The sequence below is a fragment of the Falco cherrug genome, chromosome 7 (assembly GCF_023634085.1).
Source record: "Falco cherrug isolate bFalChe1 chromosome 7, bFalChe1.pri, whole genome shotgun sequence".
NCBI lineage: Eukaryota > Metazoa > Chordata > Aves > Falconiformes > Falconidae > Falco > Falco cherrug.
In genome coordinates, this window is record NC_073703.1 from 33,818,945 (window position 1) to 33,840,923 (window position 21,979).

The window sequence follows — 21,979 nt, forward strand, 5'->3', positions numbered from 1 at the left end:
TTGCTGGGAGGATCAAGTTGCCCCTGAGGCAAGATGCCCCGGGATGGGAGCAGGGACCTTGGTGGGAAGAACGACCCAACAGGGCTCATCAGGGGAGCAAGGAATGGGACTTCCCGACCTCAAACCTCATGCGCTTCTGGATGCCTACCACCACGCTGGAGCAGAGCCTGCCTGCAGCAGCACCTTCCCAAGAAAGTTTGGCAATTAAATCCAACGCCTCCATGCCAAGCTATTCCACAGCAGTTCAACGAGTGAAACAACTCATGACAGATCGATTAAACGCATATGTGGCTGTGCTGCTTTAATAAATACCACCTTGTACTCCCAACTTTCTAAATAGCAAGTTGTAAAAACTGAGCTTCCAGCCATTGAAAATGAGAATTTCTCTCCTGGTGTCTTTGCAAGCAGAAAGGGTACCTTAGTTAGACCCATTATTTGAGTCGCAATCCTTAGAAAATAGATGCACCTTTATCCCAGGCGCCTGTAATAACCGGTGCCTATTTCCACCAGCCAAAAAAAAAAACCCCAACCCTCAGTAGGAACCGACTTTAGCTATTTAAATGTTTTATAAGTTTTTTTTTTTGTAATTGCAGAAACTTTTCCTAATCTGACATTTGTTAAAACCCCTTATTAGAAATTATGCAGCCGCAGAAAAAAAAAAAAAAAAAGAAAGAAAAAAATAGAATAAAATATGAAATAAAATAAAAATGAGCTGGCTTCACAATTACCAAGTCAGCCCATGCAGCCCTTCGCTATTGTACGGAGTGGCATAAACCCCCCGGCGGCCTATCAGCTCCCTGGCAGGCAGGGGGCTGCGCTATTCAAAGCGAGAGATACAAGCTGCAGGGCAAAAACCTGGCAGCTCCCATCTGACCCCCCAATCCCCGGCTGGTGACAGCTCCAAGCTCCATGGCAAATTAGCCCTTCTCACATTACAATTGCAGGAGACAGATTCCATTAGCGGTATCTGAAATTGAGTGGAGAGCTGCTCCGTTATCAGACTTGACTCATAAGCGCCGCTATTAATCAGAGCTATGATAGCATTTATATATTTCAAGCTATCTGCCGCCGCTGTGATATTCTGCTACAAAGGGTTGATGGGACTTAGGGAAGGGAACAATGGAGCTTTCTGGGAAAAGCAGAGTAAATCAAGAAAGTCTGTGACTTCCGCACATTCTGAAGGGATTGCGGTTTACATAAATTTTCTCCCAATTGGAGATTGAGCTCTTCCTCATCTTACACATGGGATTTAGTTGTCACTCAATGGTAACAGCTGTGAAAAGGTGAAGCGGCCCACCGCTCAGAATATTGCCTCCGCTTTTAAAGCAATTAACCCATGAACAGGAGGATACCTGGTGATATCAAAGGGATTAAGCCAGGCAGTGCATTATTAACATTTCCTTGAACTAATTCTAACTCTGACTAGCTGTCAAAAAAGACTCTTCAGTCTTAAAAAAAAAAAAAAAAAAAAAAAGGAAAAAAAAGAAGAGTTTTTTTGCCCTTCTTCCCCCACCCCTCCACCCCCCGCCTTCAAAACAGAGCAGAGTTATTGCAGCCTAATGTGTCTACTTTAGAGCAAAATGCAAATGAACAGATTTGGTAATGTCGTCAAACAGACTGAACTCACTGCTGGTTTATTACAGAGACACAGGGGAAAAAAAATTACATCTCTCTCTCTATGTATATATATATCTAAAGATCAATTAGCCACGGTAGATACTCTTCTACAAGCAAATGAATGCTTGAGTACCCTTCCTCCTCTCCCCCCCTAAAACTTCCCAACTAAGTGTTACTAAGCACAGCTGCTTTTGAAACAGCCAAGATCTTCAAGCTGTGCTACAACGGCTATAATCTACAATAATCTGCAATCTGGAAAAATCCAAATGCCCTGTAAGGAGATTCCTCCTTCCCCAAAGCCCAACATTTTCATTTCCCGCAGTGGCTGTGTGGGCACTGGCATGCCGGGCAGGAGCGCTCCTCTCTCATCCCTCCATCTGCCCCAAAAAGGGGTTAAAGCAGGGACGACTCCTGCTCCAGCACACCCAGTACCCCAGGGACACGGAGTATTTCCCCACCTGTTGCAGGCAGCAGGCAACTTTTCCCAGCACCCATTAATTTTAAGGGAGCATCAGCCATGAGGGCCCCCGGAGATGGCCATGAAGGTGACCCAGCCTCCTGGTGCTCCAACGCTCCCGGTCCTTCCAGGGACCTTCCTATGAGAGCTGCAAGACCCACATCACTGCAGCAAGAAACCTCAGAGCCGTCAGAATGGTCAAGTGCCATTTCCAAAACATTTTGATGATTTCAAAATGATCAAATAATTTTGGTGATTTCATTACATGACATGCCTAATGCTCCTTTTTGTTGGCAGTGACAGAAGAGTTGGCTCCAGTTTTCATATACTTCCAGAGTGTGTTGCTTGGAAGGTTTGGGGGGCAGGAGATACATATATATATTAAAAAAAATATAAAATATATATATAAATATACATGTATTAACTCAAAACTTAACATGACACCCAGTACAGCAAACCAAAGAGGTGTGAACTGCTTAATTCAGTGCAACATTTCCCCCATTTTCAAAAACCCCATGTGCAACTCGGCCAGAATAAAGCCGGCAAAAAACTTACCAGGAGTACTTGGGCAATGACTCCTTCTACTCTGCTACTGCCCCTGCACTAAATTAGTTTTGCATATTTAGGTACAGCAAAACAGCCAAGCTACAAAAGGTATATGCTGGAAAAAAAAAAAAAAAAAAAAAAAAAAGCACTTAAAGCAGGGGAAAGCATCCCGTTTCTCTTTACAACAGGGAATGCAAAGAATGCATCGTCTGTGCAGAGAAAATGACACTTTGGCAATCACATTATAAGAAGATAATTGGTTTACTTTGTGAACGTGCTATGCTTTGCCTCCCACAGTAAAACAAATAAATAGTTGTTTAAAGCAACAATCCTATAGCCGCACTTGCTGCGTCCTGAAAACATAAAGCAGCTCCCCCCTCTTTCAAAGCAAAGATGAATTATTTGCCTCAGTTATAAGCAGTCCAAGAAAACTCTTTGTAAATGCCATTTTACGATAATTACAAGCAATTTATTAAGACTGTGGAGGGGGAAAAAACCCCCACCAAATTTGAAAACTAATTCAAAGGAGTAAACCGCGCGTTCGGCGATAGTCTGGATTACTGACAAAAGGGCTTTTTGCATCAGTGAGGTTCGACATAACTTTCTTTTGAGAAGCACAATCCAGGCTTAAAAAATAAAATAAAATAATGAATAATACAATATAATAAAATGAATAAACGAACAGGGTTGCTTCATATTGACCCCAGTGGTGCCGGCACAGAGCATCCCGCCAGCCATCACCTGGCAGAGGAGAAATCTGTTTAAGGAATAAATTTGATCCTAATCCCACACACGCTGTAACATCCCAAACACCACCCACCCACAGAGGGAACCGCGACTCTTTCCTTAAGCAGTAAAGGAAATCATCTGGACCTGCCACAGAATAAACTCAGGAAATGCCTCTTAAACAAAAAAAAGTGTCAATGGGGAAAAAAACATAAGGGAGAGATTTACTGTACGGAGATGCTGGGAGGCACAGAAAAAACCCTGCAAGGGTAAACAGCAACGCTGCCCGGCTGGTGGGGAGAAAAGAAAGGTTTTAGAGGTTAAGTTCAGGTCAGACAACAAATGAAATTGTAACAACCCAACTGACATTGTATAATGTCTTCTTCCACTCGATCAATAGGGCAGCGTCAGCCCCATTACCATAGAGATGGCTTCCTCCCCGCTGAAGGGTGGCTATTGTTTGAGGAGAGAGATTTGCCACTTGAACCATGTTGCTCCCGAAGGATGTGTACTTCATCAATTATTTGTATTCCTAACATCTACATATTTTCATATTAACATCCACATTTCGTGCAGCAAGAGGAGCAGGTGCTTATTTTTCCTCTGGTACCTCGCAGGGGTCACCCTATCAGCTCAATTTTAATTAAAACACAAAAATGCGGGAAGATTTGATAGACCGGTTTAGATCCTTTGTGAGTACGGACAAGCCCCGTTAAAACCAAAGCGCATCGTCTTCAGATAGTTACAGCCTTTGCGCAGAAGGTGCCAGCAAACACTTCCCAAAAGGAGTTTGTTTTTTTTTTCAGAAGTAGATGGAAATAGGAAGGAATTTTTTTTTTTTAAAAAAATTAACATCGTAAAAAAATAAATAAATTTTAAGGTGCTTATAAGGAAAAATAAACCATAGTAATTTGGACATCAAACTGACCCACAATACCTTACAATTAATTTAAAAAAAAATAAAAATCAATTGCTGCTAGGCTAAATAATTGATCCTGTCAGTGCCGAGCATCTATGAAATGATTTTCTGTAAGTCCTAATAGTTTCTATCATCTCTCGGTTCCAGGTCTTCCGTTCTTTCATGCAAGTTTTAAATTTGACAGAAGCAACCTCTTGCAAATCCCATTAGACAACAACAAAAAGAATTAAACCTCTAGAAGTGTAAAAATAATTCCCAAATTTAGCCTGTCATTTCTCTCCTGTATTCTTATTTCTCTAAAGCGACGTTCCCACGATTTCATACGCGCAAAACAGGCACGGAAGGAACTGCCACACTGCAGTTAAAACTAAAAAGCAGGGCAGATCTTCACAGTAATGGTAATAACAGCAATAACTGTAATTAAAAAAAAATAAAATTGGAACTCAATATTCAAAACCTGTAGCAACTCCTTGCAGGAGTTTTTCATATAATCAAAGCAAGTTGTGCTCTGACACTGCGCGTGGCACTGTGCACGGGAGGGCAGCGCCGCTTCCAGTCCCCCAAATAAGCTGTAAAATACAGGATATTCAATTAAATAGCGCCAACTTAATTACATGTATTACCTAACAGTAAAAGCCATCACCTTAAATGCCTGTAGAAATATTTAGGAATTACTTAAGTGATTCCAGTAAGTCTGCTTTGGAGCTGATGCACTGCTACGTGAAAGGGGATGTGCAAAAAGCAACTCCTCTCCAGCAGAGGAAGATGCACCCAGACAGACGGGCCCCACAGAGCAAAGTTTAAGTGAGCTCAGGACTCTCGGGCTGTGCAGGACCTGACCCCCTCCCCCCCGCCTATTTATTCCTGCTTTTATTTCTAGGTTGCTTTCACTCTCTGGGAAGGTTTCCCCAAGGGGCGATGCAGCTCTGGGAATGGGTGGGAGAGAAGGGCTTTTGTCAAAATAATCGCGGCAAGGAAGTGCCCCATCTCATCCCAAAGCACCCCGGTACCATTTCAGATTTCACTGTTTGCAGCCTCAAAACGTGCCCTATTTTCCCTGCAAAAGAACATCAGAAATTGTTTGTACGGGTTGCGATAATCCTCTCAAATATGGGTCAGGCTGAGGTTAAGAGCAGCCAGAACTTGCACATCAAAGACGAGCAGAGTTAACAAAACCTCCGACCACGTGTGCATCCCAATTGTTCTCTTTTCTCCCAAGGTTAGAGGTCTGGAGAAAACGGATGGGCTCCAGCCGGTGTGTCCCCCCCCAGACGGCAGCACCTATGCCGGGGGAAGGCGGCCAGCACCGATGCTCACCCTGGTCCTTGGGTACCACCGGCAGGCAACTGCCCATCCGCCTCCGCCGGGAGCTGCAATTAAACCAAGTTCACGGTTTCCCGATAGGTGAAGCTCATCCTGTTAATTTAAACAGACCATCTGCATCTTTCGAGAACGACAAACTTCATTAGTTCTGGTTAGTTAAACCGAGCGGTGATTTGTGATAATGAGCCTGAACAACCTGTCACGTCTGTGTAAGGGAAAGGGCGCACTTTTTATTATTACTATTATTATTATTTAACAGAAAGAAAGAAAAAAATAAAAGAGGAACCTTTTGTGCAGGAAAGAAGGTCAAATTCAGATTAAACCGCTGTTAGGTTAATCAGAGGAACTAATTACAGCTGGAAAGGGAGAAACGCTAGCCCGAAGGCCAGAGGGGAACAGAGGGAGCCTTTGGAAATGTCCCGAGCCAACAGGGATGCGCCCTGCCAGCATCACGCCAACGAAAAAACACCCCCAAGGACTTTACCTGAAAACCGTGTAAAAAAGCAAAGAGGCGGCAGCTGCTCCCAACAAGCCGCAGAGGAGATTGACCCGGTAGGCTGGGGAGCCGATGGGCAGCAGCCCCGTCGCCACTTTGGCCAGCAGCGTGAACAAGGGGTAGCCAGGAGGGTGGGCGACCTACGGACAGATCGATACGGGGCTTGAAAAGGGGTGAAATTCTATGAAATCAAAAGGAGAGCAGGCACGCCGGGGTCCAGCAGCAGGAGCCGGGGGATCTCCCAGCGGCGCCGCTCCCCAACTCATCCTTTCCTACCGACTGGAACTCTGCAAATATTTTTTCCTTAGTGGATTTGGCTCCACGCCTCGCCCATGATAATGAGGCGGCGAGAAAAGGAGGTGCCACGTTTCATTAGCGTGCCTTAAAGGGCTCCTTGTTTGGGTTCACAGTATATTAGGGTCATTCAAAAGGCTGTTGTGTGGTGTTTTTTTTCTTTTTTCTTTTTTTTTTTTTTGATAAAAACAGAAGCTTCTCAACTATTTTATTGGTTAGCAAGTTGAAAGACCACACTGCTATCGGATTACCACCGCACTGACAGTCCTAAGGTCTTGCCTAAAGGGATCATGCACCATAATAAAGTTTATTAAATAATAAAACTTATTAAAATTGTTAACCCGATTTATTTTATTCTCCCCAGCTTATACAAAATTTGGGTTGATAATAAGCCAGCTACTGTATATACAGTAAAGCCTTTGCTTTATAATTTAGTTTAATTGGATTTAAAACTTGAAGTAAATTGTCGCGTGCTGTACTTATAAGTTAGTAAAAACTGTGGTTTGAAAATAAATTAATCTACTTTACTCCATGCTTAATTAAACTTCCTTAATTCCTAAAACTGTTAATGAGAGCATTGATTAAACAATAAAACTAATACTTACTCCAAGCTCATATGCGGCTGTGATCAGCTCCCCTGTGAAAAAATAATGTAAAACCAATAATTACTATTAGGAAATGACACTCCTCCAAAGTTTTCAAAATCCAAATGCTTGCATTGGGGTTTTGCATTAATTTGACTGGATAAAACTGTAAATCTGTAGAGATTTAACAGCATGAAATTTTCTAAGAATATTTTCTCCCTCTGATGTCATTGCACAAAATATCTTTTGTATGTTTTCGCGAGACTTTTATGAACAGATAAGTGAAAGTATAGGTAGGCGCGAGTAAAGAATGGACAGAAACATTAAAAATGCAGACATCTGTGCGTGTGCATTTTTAATTTAAAACCAATCGATTGGATAACTTTCAAGCCCTACAGTTTGCAACGCTTAAGCTGCATTGTCTCTTAAACAACCTGGTTGCCTTAAAATAACAACCACAGCTTTATAGTTTTAAAGGGAAAATATAACCACCGGTCGTGCAAATCTGCATCCATCTATTTGGGAATGCTGCTCTCCCTTGACGTTAAAGCAATTCTTGCAGCATCTGCTTCACAAGTAACTCTTTTACCTGTCAGTGAACGCTGCATCCAGCAGCCGCTCCCGTTGAAACACCATTTAGGTTTTGCATTTCCTTTGTATTTTACGCCAGGACAAATCACTGCCACAAAAGGATCCACGTTAATGTAACAGTTAATAATATTTCGCCCTGTTAGAGCGCTTGACACTGAAGCATTTCGCAACGCTCCTGAACGGTGTCTATTAAATATATTCAATAGGCACAACACATTCAGGGACGAACCAAGGAGCAACAAAATTAAAAGTTACGCCTGGTTTTCCTTCTTTCCCTCAACTTTTCTGATCCAGTTTTGCAGAGTCTGGTCTTACTGGTCCTTGCCAAGTGCCAAGGTCATGGTAGCTTTGTCCTATCATTAGAAGGCAAAGACGTAAAACGAAGGGCGCTGTTGGCTTTAAATGCTGAATTAACAATATTTCAAATTTTGCACGTTATTACAACCTTACTATCCAACGCAAAAGAGGAGGATTGTACAAATGGCACCTTTAAATATTGACATTATGGTAAACAATGTATTTTAAAAGGAAGATGCAAGTCAACCCACTTCTGCTGTAAAATCACAGCTATCGCCCTGCACGATGCCCAGGGGACAGCCCTGCGGCTTTCTGCACAAAAGCCTCTCAGATGTGGATTTTACGGCACTTACAAATGCCAGCTATTTTTATTGCTACTCTTTTTTTGGCAAATTTCATCCTATTGCAAGACAGCCCTGAAAAAGCAGATGCAATAGGAAAACCATCCATCCCAAACTGAGCCTTTTAGTGTTCAGCAGCTCCAATGTTTCCAGGGCACAGTGAGGCTGGGAAGCAAGTGATCCCCCTGCACGCAGCCAAAGATGCTGCTAAAAAAGAAACCCGAAATTCGGCATTGCTGGGGTTCCCCAGCGCCCCAGCATGTGCTACTCTGTGCAGCGGCTGACGGTGGATGCCCATTGCATCACCGGGATGCTGCTCCCGAGCCAGGCATGGCTTCACCTTCACTCCAGTCCTTCTGGGATACAGCAATGTGTGTACTTCAAATGGCTGAAGATTAAGTTCATGCACATTGCTACGATATTGGTTCATACCACGGGCAAGAATAACCCCAGAGCAATACAAACACAAACCAACCACAAAGCTCAAAAAAACCAAACCCAAAACCGCTGACCCAACAAAAAAATCCCTGGTGGATACCACTGCCAAGCTTTGAAAGCCAGCAGCACAACTTTGCCTTGTAAGAATGGAGGGAAAAAAAATAAGAAAACCTGCCAAAATAAGCTCCCAGGCTGCAGGCCTTTTGAACTCCACTGGGAAAACCAAAAGGAGCACGTAACTTTAATCACTTCAGGTAGGGTAAATTCTCCACCTCCCACCCACATACCTGAGCATCACTTACAGCCTCTATGGACTACGTCAGTGTGGAGTACTACTATTAAATGACAAAACACAGAGAGGAAGACTACAGCAGACACAAACTTGCTTTCAAAGTATTTCTCAGGAGAGAAAACGACCTGCGGCATCTTCAGACACCAGCTGAAATTGAAGAGTTTATTCCTGCATAATCTTGGCGTAAATATGTTTCTGGCTGTCTGGCTTGACTCTCCAGTAAAGGTGTTCAGGCAAGGGGCCCAGCGCTGCCTGAAAACCGATTTATCCCCAGCAAGGTTGGGAGCTGATGTCTGAAACATCAGAGGGAAAGTTTGGGGTTTTTCTTTTAACTTGAGTTTATTTGATCCCTTTTTAAGCTGTTTTAACATCTGTGGAGGTTTCCGAATTAGAATTCATTCTCTCGTTCTTTATTATAACGCTAAGTAACACAAGAAAGCTCCCAATGAAAATACCTATTGCCTTTTACATTTTCGGATTACTGCAAACTTCAGGAACAATTAAAAATATACAGATAGCTTTAAAAAAAGAATAAATAAAATAATAGGCTCCCTGCCTGAAAGCAGATACAGCAAATCCTTAAGCAGCTCTTTACTCACACAAGTAGCTTCAGTGCTTTTGATGGCACAAGTTTGAGCTCTGTGCTCAGGCACGGGCAAGTTAATCACCTTGAGCGGGGCCGTGCAGAGACCTTCCAGGGGACTCCAGCCAGGCGGCAGTGCTAAAGCATCCCATGGGCTGCTGGGGCCATGGGAAGCCAGGGGAATGACCCCAAAAAGTCTTAACACAGCACGATGGGGTGGCTGCTGACTGGGATGGGCACGAAAGGGCAGCAGGGATGAGCCCATCTCTGTTCAGCTCCAGTAAACACACGCAACTCTGGCAGCAGATTTAGAAGAAAATGCAAAAATAAAGTAAATTTAAAAAATAGGAGAGGCAGAGAGTAAGGTCATAGTGCTAGCTGGGGGACACTGTCCTGACAGATTTCCTCCAATACAATAAAGTACCCAGTCTCCCTGTCCGGCCTTTCCTGGGGCACCTCTCTGCTGCCCCGTTTGCAGCTCACAGCCACTCAGTGTCCTGATACCTCTGACAATAGTTATTAGCAGAGGAGCGATGCACACTGCACTTGTGTATGTGCATTTCTATACACACAGCTGCTGTGTTAGGAAGAACCAGGGTGCCTTTGGAAATTAGGGAAAGAACAATCCCCCTCCTGCCTCCAAAATGGGATAAAATAACCACAATAACCCAGCACAGTGAGGTGAACCCATGCTTGTGCTGCTGGGCCATTCGCTGCATCTACCAGGATAATTCACATCAAGCAAGGTACGAATCCCAACATTGATTCATCACCTCATCAGGAGAGCCTGCATCCCACTCCGTAAAGGGTGCTAATGGTTATTTACATCCCGGAGGCAAAACCCAAGCTCAAGTACAATTAAAAACCAGGTTTCTGAAGCTTCGTGAAGTATGAACAGCTTGGAGCACAGGCACCCTGCACAGTCATAGGCACGTGTTTCCCATCAGGGAGTACTTTAAAAGACAAAATGGTAGTAATTGTAAATATATCGATCATGTATTAACTGATAGAACCAGAAGAAGCAAAGCCAGCCCTTTCACAGACTGGGGAGCAGATGCACAAGCTGTCAGGGCGCACACTGGCCAGCCTAGCCAGGGCACGCTTGCACCCCTCATCTGCAGCATGGGGTGCAAGCTCTATGGAGGTGGTGTTTAAAAAGAAATCCTTTTAATACAGCTCTGACAACAGGGTCCCTCTGATCCAAACACGGGAACAGGGAAAACGGACAACACAAGGTTGCACCTCTGGGAGCCAGCTAACCAGGATGAGCTTGGTATAATGCAAATACAGCTCCCTCCTGTTATCTTCAAATCAAATAACCCTCACTCGGATCACTGCCCAACTTTACATTTGTGTGCAAAGAGCCACACTGAGTACGTACATGCTGCCTTACACCTAGCTAGACAAAATCATCCTGCTTTTACCAAGTAGCACCGTATTCCGTGTAACTCTAAACAAAAACTAAGAGCAAACTTTAAGGAGTTGTAGTCAAAATACATATTTCTCTCTCCACACATACTGAAGCTGTAAAATACCTGCATACATTAAAAGCACATTTATCTATAAGGAATTAGATCCAAAGCCAGCGATGGCCAAGAGGCACTGTTAAACAGGCCCACTCAACGCCCTTCTGAGATACAAAGGAAGGAAAGTACGCTGGGTACCTACTCCACAAAAAAAAAAAAAACACAAAAAAAAAAACAACCAACCAAAAAAACATACCCCGAGAAAATCCAAGCCCTCCTATCTGCAAATCACAGCTGTACACATGCTGCAAAAGCAAGACATTTTTAAAGACCAGATAAAACCAGGAAAACCACAGAAGGACCCAAGAGGAGAATTTTGTCTTGCCAGCTGGGATTGGCAGTGTGAAACACAAAACATTGGATAGTTTGACACTGCTGAGCTGCCCTTCCAGACAGGCTGATCCAGAGATTTTACTGCTGCACTGGCTGTGTGGCTGCACAGGCCAGAGAGTGCAATGGTCTGAGCAGCAATACCACATCTGGCTGGACAGCACATCTGCCTTCTGACACCACCAGCCATCTCCCAGGGCCCCCAACTAAACCCTTCGCCGAAAGGCTCAAACACAGGCAAACTATTTACTGCAAAGCAAACAGGCTGGGGAGAGGATCAGGCCAACATGGGGTGACCAGCCCCAAGGGGGAACCAGCCACATGGACCCCAAGGGGACAAGCTGCAAGGTGTGACTACGATGCAGCAGGCTCAGTGGGGTGAGCACCCAATGAGGGGAATGACAATGCCCCAGCCCCGAGGGTGTGCACCCCAATACAGGGTGTCCACAATGCACCAGTCTGTGGGGCAAGTGCCCCCATGGAGGATCAAACGCACCAGCCCCAAAGGGGTGAGCACCCACCAGTGACTGCAAGGCACCAGCGCCTATGGGGGGCTTCAACCCTGCGGGGTGAGCAGCCCTCTGGGGTGACAGCAATGCACCAGCCCCTATGAGGTGAGCAACCGTAAGGGGTGACTGCAACCATACAGGGTGACAGCAATGCACCAGCCCTTCTGAGGTGACAGCAATGCACCAGGCCCTCTGGGGTGACAGCAATGCACCAGGCCCTCTGGGGTGAGCAACGCTATGGGGTGACAGCAGCCTCTACGGGGTGACAGCGACGCACCAGCCCCCATGGGATGAGCATCCTTATATAGGGAACTGCAATGAGCCTGTAAGGGCACAACCCCCCGCCCCCGAAGGGTGACCGCGATGCACCAGCCCCCACGGGCCCAGGGTCCCTACGGTGCCGCCTCCCCGGTGGGGTGACTCCAAACCCCGGCCCCACTGGGCGCCCCGCCGCCCCTCCCCCGCTCGCGGGCGGGCTGGCGGCGCTGGGTACATTACCCGCATCCCCGCCAGGCAGGGCGGGCGGCAGCGTGACCGTGTAGAGAGCCGCCACGGCAGCACCCAGCGCCCCGGCAACTCCGCCCGCCCCGGCCCCGATCCCGGCCCCCGCTCCCATGTGCGCCGCCGCGCCCGCGCTTCCGGGTTCAACACCGAGGGGCGGCCGGGCTGTGCCACTCCACCGCCTCGCGGGGGGAGCAGCCCCGCCCCGCCCGCCTCCCCGCTCCCCTCGGGGCCGCCTCCCGGGCCCTCCCGTCATCAGCTGCGCTCCGATAGGGAATAGGCAGGGCTGAGGCCCCGTGGGGCGAGTCAGCGCGGTCTCCCGCCCTCTTGCTCTTCCTCGCCCCTCCCGGCCGAGAGGAGTTGGTGTAGCCGGAGAGGGCGGGGCGGAGGAGCGTGGCCCGGGGTGAGGGCGGCCGGGCGGGACCACCGCGCGGGGCGGGGCGGGGCGGGGCGAAATCACCGCGGAGCCGGCGCGGCGTGGGGGGAGCGCTCGGGGGCGTCGCCTCAGCGGGACCTGTCGCCACGGCCACCCGGTCCCCGGCGGTGTTGGTGGCCGAGCAGGACCCCCGCCCTGTCCCGGGCCGGGCGCGCTGAAGAGGGGACACGGTGGTGCTGGCCGCGCAGGGAGGGGACGGTGCCTTGGTGCCCGTGGGCCACAGGCCGGGCCTGGGCCGGGGCCGGGGCCTGGGCTGGGCCCGAGGCCTTCTGAACCACCAACTTTATAATGTATTTTCCCTGTCCCGCGCCCAGCCCAGCTCGGCGCCTCCTGCCCGCCGCTCTCGGCCCCGCGGGGCCAGACCAGCGGCTGCTGCAGCGGGGGCCCGGGGGGCGGTGGCTGGCTGGGGTGCAAGGCCCCAGGCCGTGGGCTGCGGCGCCGCGCTCCGACTGCCTCATAGCCTCACGGAGCCCTGTGGCACCGCGCAGATAATGAAGACTTACACCCAGAACGGGGTGACACGAGATGCTGGTGAGGAAAAGGATTGAAGGTGTCAGCGTAAAGAATATTAAAAGCAGTGATTCCTGCTGCGGGAGTGGTTAAGGAAGGCAAATAGCATCCTGAGACCTATCGATAGAAGACTAAAACACATCCATGGAAATCATTATGGGATTGTACAAAAGAGCAGTGAGGCCATACCTGGAGAATTGAGACAGATTAAAGAGAGGCTTTTGAATACAAATGAAAAAGGTATAGAAGAGGGTAACGAGGATAATAAACAGCCTTATGGATTAGATCTAAGTGGAGACGTTGGAAAATTAGGTTTGCATTTATTAAAAAAAAGAACAGGATTAAGGGTTGACACGACTGAAAAACTGCACATCGTGTTCTGGGGACTGGAGAAGCTGGTGCCGAAGGGCCTTTTTGAAACAGCTGGCACAAAACCCCCAAAAGGGCACAAGCTGAAACCAAGAAAGGTATTAAGGAATTCAGGGAAGGTCTTTGTACCCGCTCCAGCCAGTAGGTACAGCAAAAGAAGCTGATGTTGCAACTCACTCAGAAGTTAATTGGGTTGCTTTAAGAAACTGGTATTTGAGGGTATAAACAGCAGCTGAATAACAGCTGGGGCAACGTGGCTGCCTTCCATCCAGAAGGCAACCGCTTGGCTCTGTGGTGACCAAGTGAGTTTCAATATACTCAACTTGTTGGCAGGTTTCTGCCGTTATTGGCTGAGGTTCATCAGGGAGAAGAAAAAGATATGTTGCAATCCTCCGCCAGCCATTGTCACTATGGTAATGAGAGGGGTCATTGTTCCCGCACCCGTTGGGGCTGCTAAAATGTAATTTTAACAGCGAAGTGTGCAGTCAATGTGTGAAAGCAGGCTGGTGGCGAGGCTTTTTATCCCAAGCGCGGCTTTTTTCTTCGTGGTATTTTTCTTTCTTTGTATTTAACTTGGAAAAGGCATCCAAAGACAAATGTTAACTGTGACTGATTACAATTATATTGATGGGGGAGGTAGCAATTTAAAAGCAAATATCGAAATGTGGAAGAATGGCTGGTAATAATATGGTAAGGACAAACTGTTCTTTAATTGTCGTGCAAGTTGTTTTATATCTTTGTCATGTAGAAACTGGAACTTTTAGGGTGCCAGTGACATAGTACTTTGCGGTAATATGGCAGGGCCGGCTCACAACAGCCTTTATCTTACTGAATAACTACCACCGTTTCAAAGGCCAGGATTATAAGCACACTTTTTGTCGGCAGAGACGCTTTGGAGAGTGCATTTACATTTTTCTTCTGTAAGCAGAAGTCATGAGATTTGACTCCCCCTTCTTCACCAGGCATGACCCAGGGGTCTGACCAAGACAAGAAGGACATGCGGATCCTCTTTTTTTTTGTTTTATCAGAGCTGGGCAGATAATATTCGACTGTTTTCACTCATGCTCTGTAAATTGAGAGTTGTCCAATCTCAAAGTTAGAATCGCCTCGCCTCAGAGAATGCCCAGTGACTCTCTGGGCTTTATCAAAGCCTTGAGGGTGGGTTCAACAGCAATAAAAAAAAATTATTGCTTAGAAAAAAACCCACACTAGGGCAAGTGGAAAGCATTTGAAAGATGGCCTTGTCCTACACATATCTACTTATTTTTAAAATATCTCTGGAACTTGTAGCACGAGAGCATACTCTAGTGGCAACTGAGCAAAGAAAGTGCTCGTGGTTTGTGCAGTGTCTTGACGGTGAGACACCTCCCACCTTTCAACAGGAGGCTTATTCTTTCCTCTCTCCTCTGGCTCCACGCTCCGCGCTCAGCCGGACAGGAAATACCCAAGGCAGGCAGAGAAAATAAACAGGAACTTCTAAAGTAATTTTAAATACACAGCTTGAGAACGTATCTCCCCAAAATGGCTGTGTACTTAGACAGTTGTCTTTTTACCAGGCTCTATTGCAGATTTTCTCCTGAGAGACACAGTTTAGAGGAGGCAGGAGATAGGAAAAGAGAGAATAATACTTAAAGCAAACTCTGTTCACCCATGGCAGTGTCATTACAAACTTGAATGAGCACAGTTATTGCAAATAAATAAAAACAATAGACCAGAACCAGTTTTACATAAGAAAATACTGAAATACTGTTCAATTAGTCCTAAGCTTTAGTTAAACCTTTTCTTTTGCCCATCAGGTGATAAGGTTAATACCGAAAGCACTCAACTGCTGTACTTGTGTAACAACAGTCAGCATCCATTTAATGAACTTTACATGTATACACATTTAGCAAAGCTTCAATATTGTCAGCACTGGGCTGGTGCAGAATTTTAATGGCAAAGTAGCCAGCCCAGTCTTCATCATAAATGATATCCCTGTGTAAGGAAAGCAGATCGTCATGGGGACCATTAACAATACAAATGAGCACCACTTCTATATTTAAATAAGAACTTTGGCAGTATTTCCACTGATGATATGTGCCTGCCTGCAAAGCATGGAAAGGAAGCACTACTTTTATTTGTTCTTAAGTGGCCTGAATCAGCTGCATTTTATGACTTCTTGGGGTTGGTTTTTTTGGGGGGGATGGGGGAGACCAGGCTCATATCATACGTTTATAGCAACATAACTGCAGTTGCTAGCGCAGAGAGAACTTCCAAGTGGAATAAAAACACACTTGTCCAGCAAGTGTCTCTCCGTCCCTGGTCATAGGGCTCTCACTGTCCCATTCTGCAAGTGCACATGTTCAGTATGCTCAGTATTGTTGAAGTGAGCAGCAGTGGCCTCTGGCTGGACCCAGCTGGGCTGTGAGTGTGGCCCAGGATGGGCTGGGAGAATGTGAGGGGCTCAGATCTGTGGGGAAACAGACTTGGTTCCACCACTCACAGGACAGCTTGCTCATTATTTCAAAAAGCAGTTTCGTTTTTCCCCGAAGTAAGAAAATAGGCTGAGTTAATTTCCCCGTGCAGACCTTGTTTCCCACGATTTTGCAACTTTGTAAGGCAGGCTTTATCGTCTTGCAGAAGACCTCCAGTCCCTGCCTCTGCCAGTCTTAGCAGCCTTCCAGCTGGTTTTCTGACACACTGAGCTGTCACAGGTCCCATTCATCTCAACTGGTTTTCCCAGAACTCTGACAATCAGCTCTATGTTTTCACACCTGATTTCCTTGAACTGATATTATTTATTTACCCGCATGCCTTACTGGCAGACTGCACAGGGACTCCACAATCGTGTTGACCACGTTCTCATGAGTGCAGCTGATGCACCACATGAGGGCCCCGTTCCCTTCAACCCCAGACCACTGAATTACTCTGAGATTAGTATTTTCGAGAAGGGAACACTTTTTAGCACTGCAAAACACACTGAAATGCTTTTCATCCTTCTTTTAATTACAGGTGTAGGACATCAGTTGCCATCTTGTGATTTGGTGGCCAAACTCACAGCCTGGCCCAAGAAATGCCCAAGCACAGCAAGTAGCTGAAGACCTGCAACAGCAAGCGGTGCTTCAGGGGTCTCCTGTGGTTCAAACTCTCCTTTCTTCACCTATGTTTGTGGTTCCAGTGAAACTCAGCAGGTAACTCATTTAAGTAAGAATTTTTCACATTACATCCAGTCCTGTCTGTTTCATTCCCATTTATTATTTTTGATCATTTTGTACCATCTGAGGGTCATGCTGAAGAAATATGCAGAAAGGATGAGTGTCAAGCAGAACAAGAATTGCACTCTCCAAAATCACTCTCTTTACCTGGCTTTACCAGTGTCTTCCTACCTGACCCTGCTGTATCTTCATTGTGTTCTTGTGTTGAACAAATCCCTGGTGATGCTACTAGTGGTTAAGCTACCATAGGTTATGTTTTATTCTAGTTGGAAATTGATGGAGCTCCAGAGTCAGGTCAAAAATCTGTGTTCTCCCAAAAGGTTGTTGTATTAGTCTCATTATGGTATGATTACAGTGGGAGGCTTTTCTCCTCCAAGCTGTTCTACAGAGATGAGTTTACTGACCAGGACTGTGATGTGTTTATGTGGCCAAAATCAACTTGTGAAGATGCAGGTAGTGTAGAATAGCAGGAGAGAAAGTGATGTAAGATGCATTTCAGCCAAGGACTCCCATCTTTTCATCAGTAGACTGCGCCACAAAGAGGAGTTTCATGTCCCATCGCCAGGCATGTGCCTCCTAGGAGGAAGGCAGAGAAAAGCATTATATATAGGCAGGGCTAGGACTGTGCTTATAACCAGTCTCTGGAGGCGTATAGCCTGGCCTGCTCCTACGGTTGCAAGTTAGATCTGTTGCAGCTTTGAACTCTGGAGAGACAATGCTGCTAAACCTTCATGAGAAGGGGCTTGCAAGGAACTCCTGTTTTCCCCATATACAAGCAGCCCTGCTGATTTGAGGTCTGTTAGGGATGTGTCAGTATGCAGGACATGCCATTTCTGGGATAGCTGATGTTACCTGGAGACCTTTTCTGTAATAAATCCAAATTTTGGAGAGGGGAGAGATGGAGGGTTAGCCCATGGACAGGATTTTGAGTTTGTTAGGCTGAGTGGACTGGTTTGCTTTTCCTAAGCTTACTAGGGGAAGATGTCTTACTCAGGCCTCTTAGTCCTTGCTCCAGTGGGTGGCAGTCCTAGAGACTGTATTTTTATTACACAGGAGCAACATACAGTAATTTTTCTCTTACATTCTTAGTAATGGCTGAAGCATAAGTCTCCCATAAAATTCAGGCTGGGACAGTGGGATTCTCCATAGCTCAAAAAAATAAGCCGTTGCCAAACCTCACCCATGTTTCCTTCAGCATGCTGGTGGCTGAGAGATATATGTCCGACCTCAGCAGCTACCTGTCTGTGGGTGACAGCAGCATTCACAGAGCTTGGAACAACCCATACCCTCTGTATGTGGTCTTCCAGTCAAAGCTCCTGAACATGTTCTGTCCACTTGTTTCAAGGTCTGTACAGATCCTGCAGTTGTTCTCCTTAGAGGTGCGGAAGCACAAAAACAGAATAAAGATATTTTGGCTCCGTCTCCATTTCCTGTAGAAGGCCAGGCTAGGAAACAGATTAAATGGATTACATTAAATCCAGATTAAATCCTGGCGTATACCCAGACCTGACTTGCCCATTCACATCACCACTTGCTCAGCACCCGTGTGGTCAGAGCATTGCATGGGGAGTCCACATTCCAGCTAGCTGCCTTGTGGAAGATGTTGTAGGAAGGACCCTGAATTCATCTGCTGGACCTCAGCTGTGGGATGTGGCTCCCAACAAGGAGCCGTGGCCCAACAGCAAAAGACCAGATGAGGGAACCACAATCTGCCCAAGCTGTCTACATCACAAGTAAGGGCACAACTGAGCACATGTTAAAACACAGTCCAAACCCAGGTCTATCCTGGTTGTGCCCCAAAACTTGCTTCAAGCTTGCACCTAAACATCAGCTGGTAACCTTATAGGATGGCCATAAGGTGATCTGGGGTGTGGGCCCAGGTTCAAATACAGCCTAGTTCACAGGTGCTGTCAGGGCTTTTCCTGCTGAGGCTGAAGCAGTGGGATGTACCAGTTTCTGTAGATCAGGCTCTCAGGAGCTAGAAAACAGCAGCACAAAACTTCAATATGCCTCTCTAGGCCATAAGTGTTACAATAACCTTTACCCAAATGCCTGTGGCTGAATTTTCTGGGTTGTTTTTTTTTTCCACAGGTCATACCTCACTTGATGCCTAGGATGGATGGTGATTTGGAATTAAATCAGGGAACATTTTAATAATAAAAAAGAGCTGATGAAGATGCTGGAGGCTCTAAGGTGGCTGAGATGAGGGGCTGCAGACCATACAAATGAAAGGGGAACCAAAGGCCAAGTCCCAGAAAATTGTCATGTGAGTAAGGTTTTCCAGCGAGGGATGTGGGAGAGTTGGACTGGTCCCATTAAGAAAGAAAACTTCCAATGTGGCACTGCCTCATCTGGGATTTGAGGGAGAGTGATCTTGCCCTGAGCATCTTTTTCACACCAAATAGGTGTTGACAATGACATAGAAACAACATTTAACATAAAGCAAGGGGCCAAGGTCTTTGCAGTGTACCTAGAACTGTTATTTCAAGGATGGATAAAAAGAGTATGCATATAGGGCAGTTTCTGAGACCTTCAAAACCTTCATGTTATGTTAATGGAAGGGGAGCAGCTTCTACAGCCTCCTCCTCCTCCCCTCTCTTGCATCTAAGAGCCCAAGACAGGTGACTACAGCGTTACGTGGTCAGTAGTCACTACAAAGGCTGTTTCTGTGTTAATGCACCGGATGTTGCCACCCATTATCATTTAGAAGCCTCAGACTTCTCCTCTGCTTTCTGTGTCCTGATATTTTCAGGCTTCTCACAAGTCCGAATGAGAAAAATGCATCTCATTTTTCAAAGGCCAGAACTGCTGGTGCAGAAAATAGTGAAGAGCTCTGCTCTGCCTTTATTGGGATAAATCCAGCATCCCTCACTGCCTTCAGCTGATTTATTCCCCATTTGGTGTAACTGAAAGCAGAATTTGCCTCTTGCTGTTTTTCGATGGCATTAAGGCCTTTAAACAAAATCCTGCAAAAAGATTTAGGTGCAAGCAAAATCGCCTGCCTTCCACAAATCTGGCTGAATTTACACTGTGAAAGGAAACACAGAGGAACTGAGACCTCTTGCAGGGGACGGGGGACTCTCTAGCAGGGTCAGCTGTGCATATATTTACACATGATATTAGCAGGAAAACAGACAATACGGGTGCATCATGGCCCAAGGTGGTCCAAATGTTCTGTGCTATCATTACTGCTGGGGTCAAAGGTGTTGCCGGTTGGTGACTTGATAAGCACAATGAGCTAACGAGCGACAGCTTAATCAGCACAGATAATTCTTCTGCAATATATGAGATAATTACACCCTTTTTTCTGATTTGTAAGAACCTTGTGGATTTTTTCATTCACAAATACGAGGTAATGACGTACAACTTGACCTTCCCAGACAAAGCATTTGCAGAAAGCAGTGTAATATCCTCTGGTTATTCATGAATATAGCTATTGGCATATCTGGTCTGGTTTTTTGTCCGCTGCAGCTAACCAATTGGAAAGAACACCAGGAAAACTGCAAGAAAAACTTAAAATTCATGTTGGTTTTGTACCTGTGAATGAAACCCATCAGTTTCCGAGTTCAGGGAGTTGCTCCTGTTATTTTCTGGGAGACACCAAGGGCAGGGTGGAGGCATCTGCAGGGTCTTGTCTTTCATCTTCCCAGAAAGGACACAGCTCTGCAGCACTTCTGGGGAAGGAAGCTGTCCACTAAACGCTGTAAGCCTTGCATAATCCATCCCTTCACCTGGCACTTCCTTCCCTTGCCCTGGCCAAAATCACACCTCTGAGAGGCTGCTAGTAGGGCCCCCTGAAACAGCCGTTCTGCCTAGAGGCTGGAGACAAAGAGGCACCATTCAGACAGCCCCTCAGCATTAAAAAAGGCCATAGCAGAGCAGGAGGAAGGCAGGACAGTCTGTGGACTCCAGGGTGGCCGCCTTGAACCACTGTGTTAGTCCTGCACTCCAGACAAGATGTGTCAGAAGTCCAGATTGGAGGGTGGGGGATATCCTGCCTCCCACCTCCTCTGGCTCACTTGAATTTCTCCTGTCATGGGCCGGCTGGAATTAAAATAAAGAGTCGGGACTGTGTGCTGCCAAATTCCCTCAGTTGCAGTCAAATAGGAATGGCTGCCCATCTCCGCCCCTCGCTCATTTGTTTGTGCCTGTAGTAACTGGATTTCCCAGCTGGTCTCCCAGCCCAGGACGTACTTGACTCCAGTGAGCAAACACGAGCAGGGGAATTCAGTCCAAGCAGGCAGGTGCAGTGGCTGGATAGCTTGTGGATTTCCCTTCTGCCACAAAACAACAGTTACTGCACATATGTTGCAAAGATAAGCATTGTTTGCCATCAGTAGAGGAAAAGTCAGAGGCTCTCCACAATTTAGGAGTCTTGCTGTCGAAGAGATGTGAGAGCGAAAGGTGCTCTCTCAGAAGCCAAGGAATAAAAGATGAAGCATTTTGGTTTCAGCTTCTTGCAAACAGGGAGTGCATCTGCCCCAGAGATAGTGGGTACAGAGTCACTTCTGTGTCCCGCACTGATGGGAGTGTTTCTGAGTCTTAGGCTCAGATAAGGCTTCCCAAGGAGATTTGTTAAAACTTAGGAGAAGTCTGAAAATTGCTGTAAGCACCATTAGCATTTAGTAACCTACAGCTTAGCAGAGAGGAGAGTAGGTGGTAACTTGAGTGTGGTCAAGTACCCCATGAGGAGAAGATTTCTGACACTGGTAGGCTGATAAATTGAGCAGACAAAGATGACATGAGCCTGAAGTGCTAAAAGCTGCCTTTAGATAGACTACACCTAGAAGTAAGGTGAGTGGTCCTGAATGAAGGGATTTAAATGCTGGAGAAAGTTGCCTGGGGTGGCAGATCCTAATGCACTCCTCTGCGTAGTGATGGCCACAACACCATGTTCTCCTTCTGATGTTCCCTGTTTCTTTCCTAGCTCCCTTTTGTCTTTTCCAGGGGATGCAGGGGACATCCGGTTTGAGATGACTTAAATGTCCTTTAAACCATGCATGGAGACAGAGACAGTAACAAAGAACCCAAAAGAAGGTCCAGGCCAGTGGGGCTCGATTTTTACCTGACCTGCCAGGATACCCCGATTTCCAGACCAGC

The 21,979-nt window shown here is 46.4% G+C and overlaps 1 protein-coding gene across 3 annotated transcripts in view; it reads right to left on the bottom strand.

Annotated features, from left to right (window-relative positions):
- TMEM260 (transmembrane protein 260) overlaps positions 1–12,524 on the bottom strand; it is a 34,925-nt gene extending 22,401 nt beyond the window's left edge. Inside the window, exons 1-3 of one of the 3 annotated variants that reach the window (XM_055716491.1) lie at positions 12,368–12,524; positions 6,984–7,015; positions 6,073–6,224 (exon numbers count right to left, since the gene is read on the bottom strand). In XM_055716491.1, coding sequence (XP_055572466.1) covers positions 6,073–6,224; positions 6,984–7,015; positions 12,368–12,485 — 302 coding nt within the window. In that variant the 5' untranslated portion in view covers positions 12,486–12,524. Of the gene's footprint in view, positions 1–6,072; positions 6,225–6,983; positions 7,016–9,589; positions 11,102–12,367 lie in introns of those variants that run through there. The other 2 variants (XM_055716492.1, XM_055716493.1) reach the window with 2 other exon arrangements.
- Between the last annotated feature and the right edge of the window lie 9,455 nt (positions 12,525–21,979).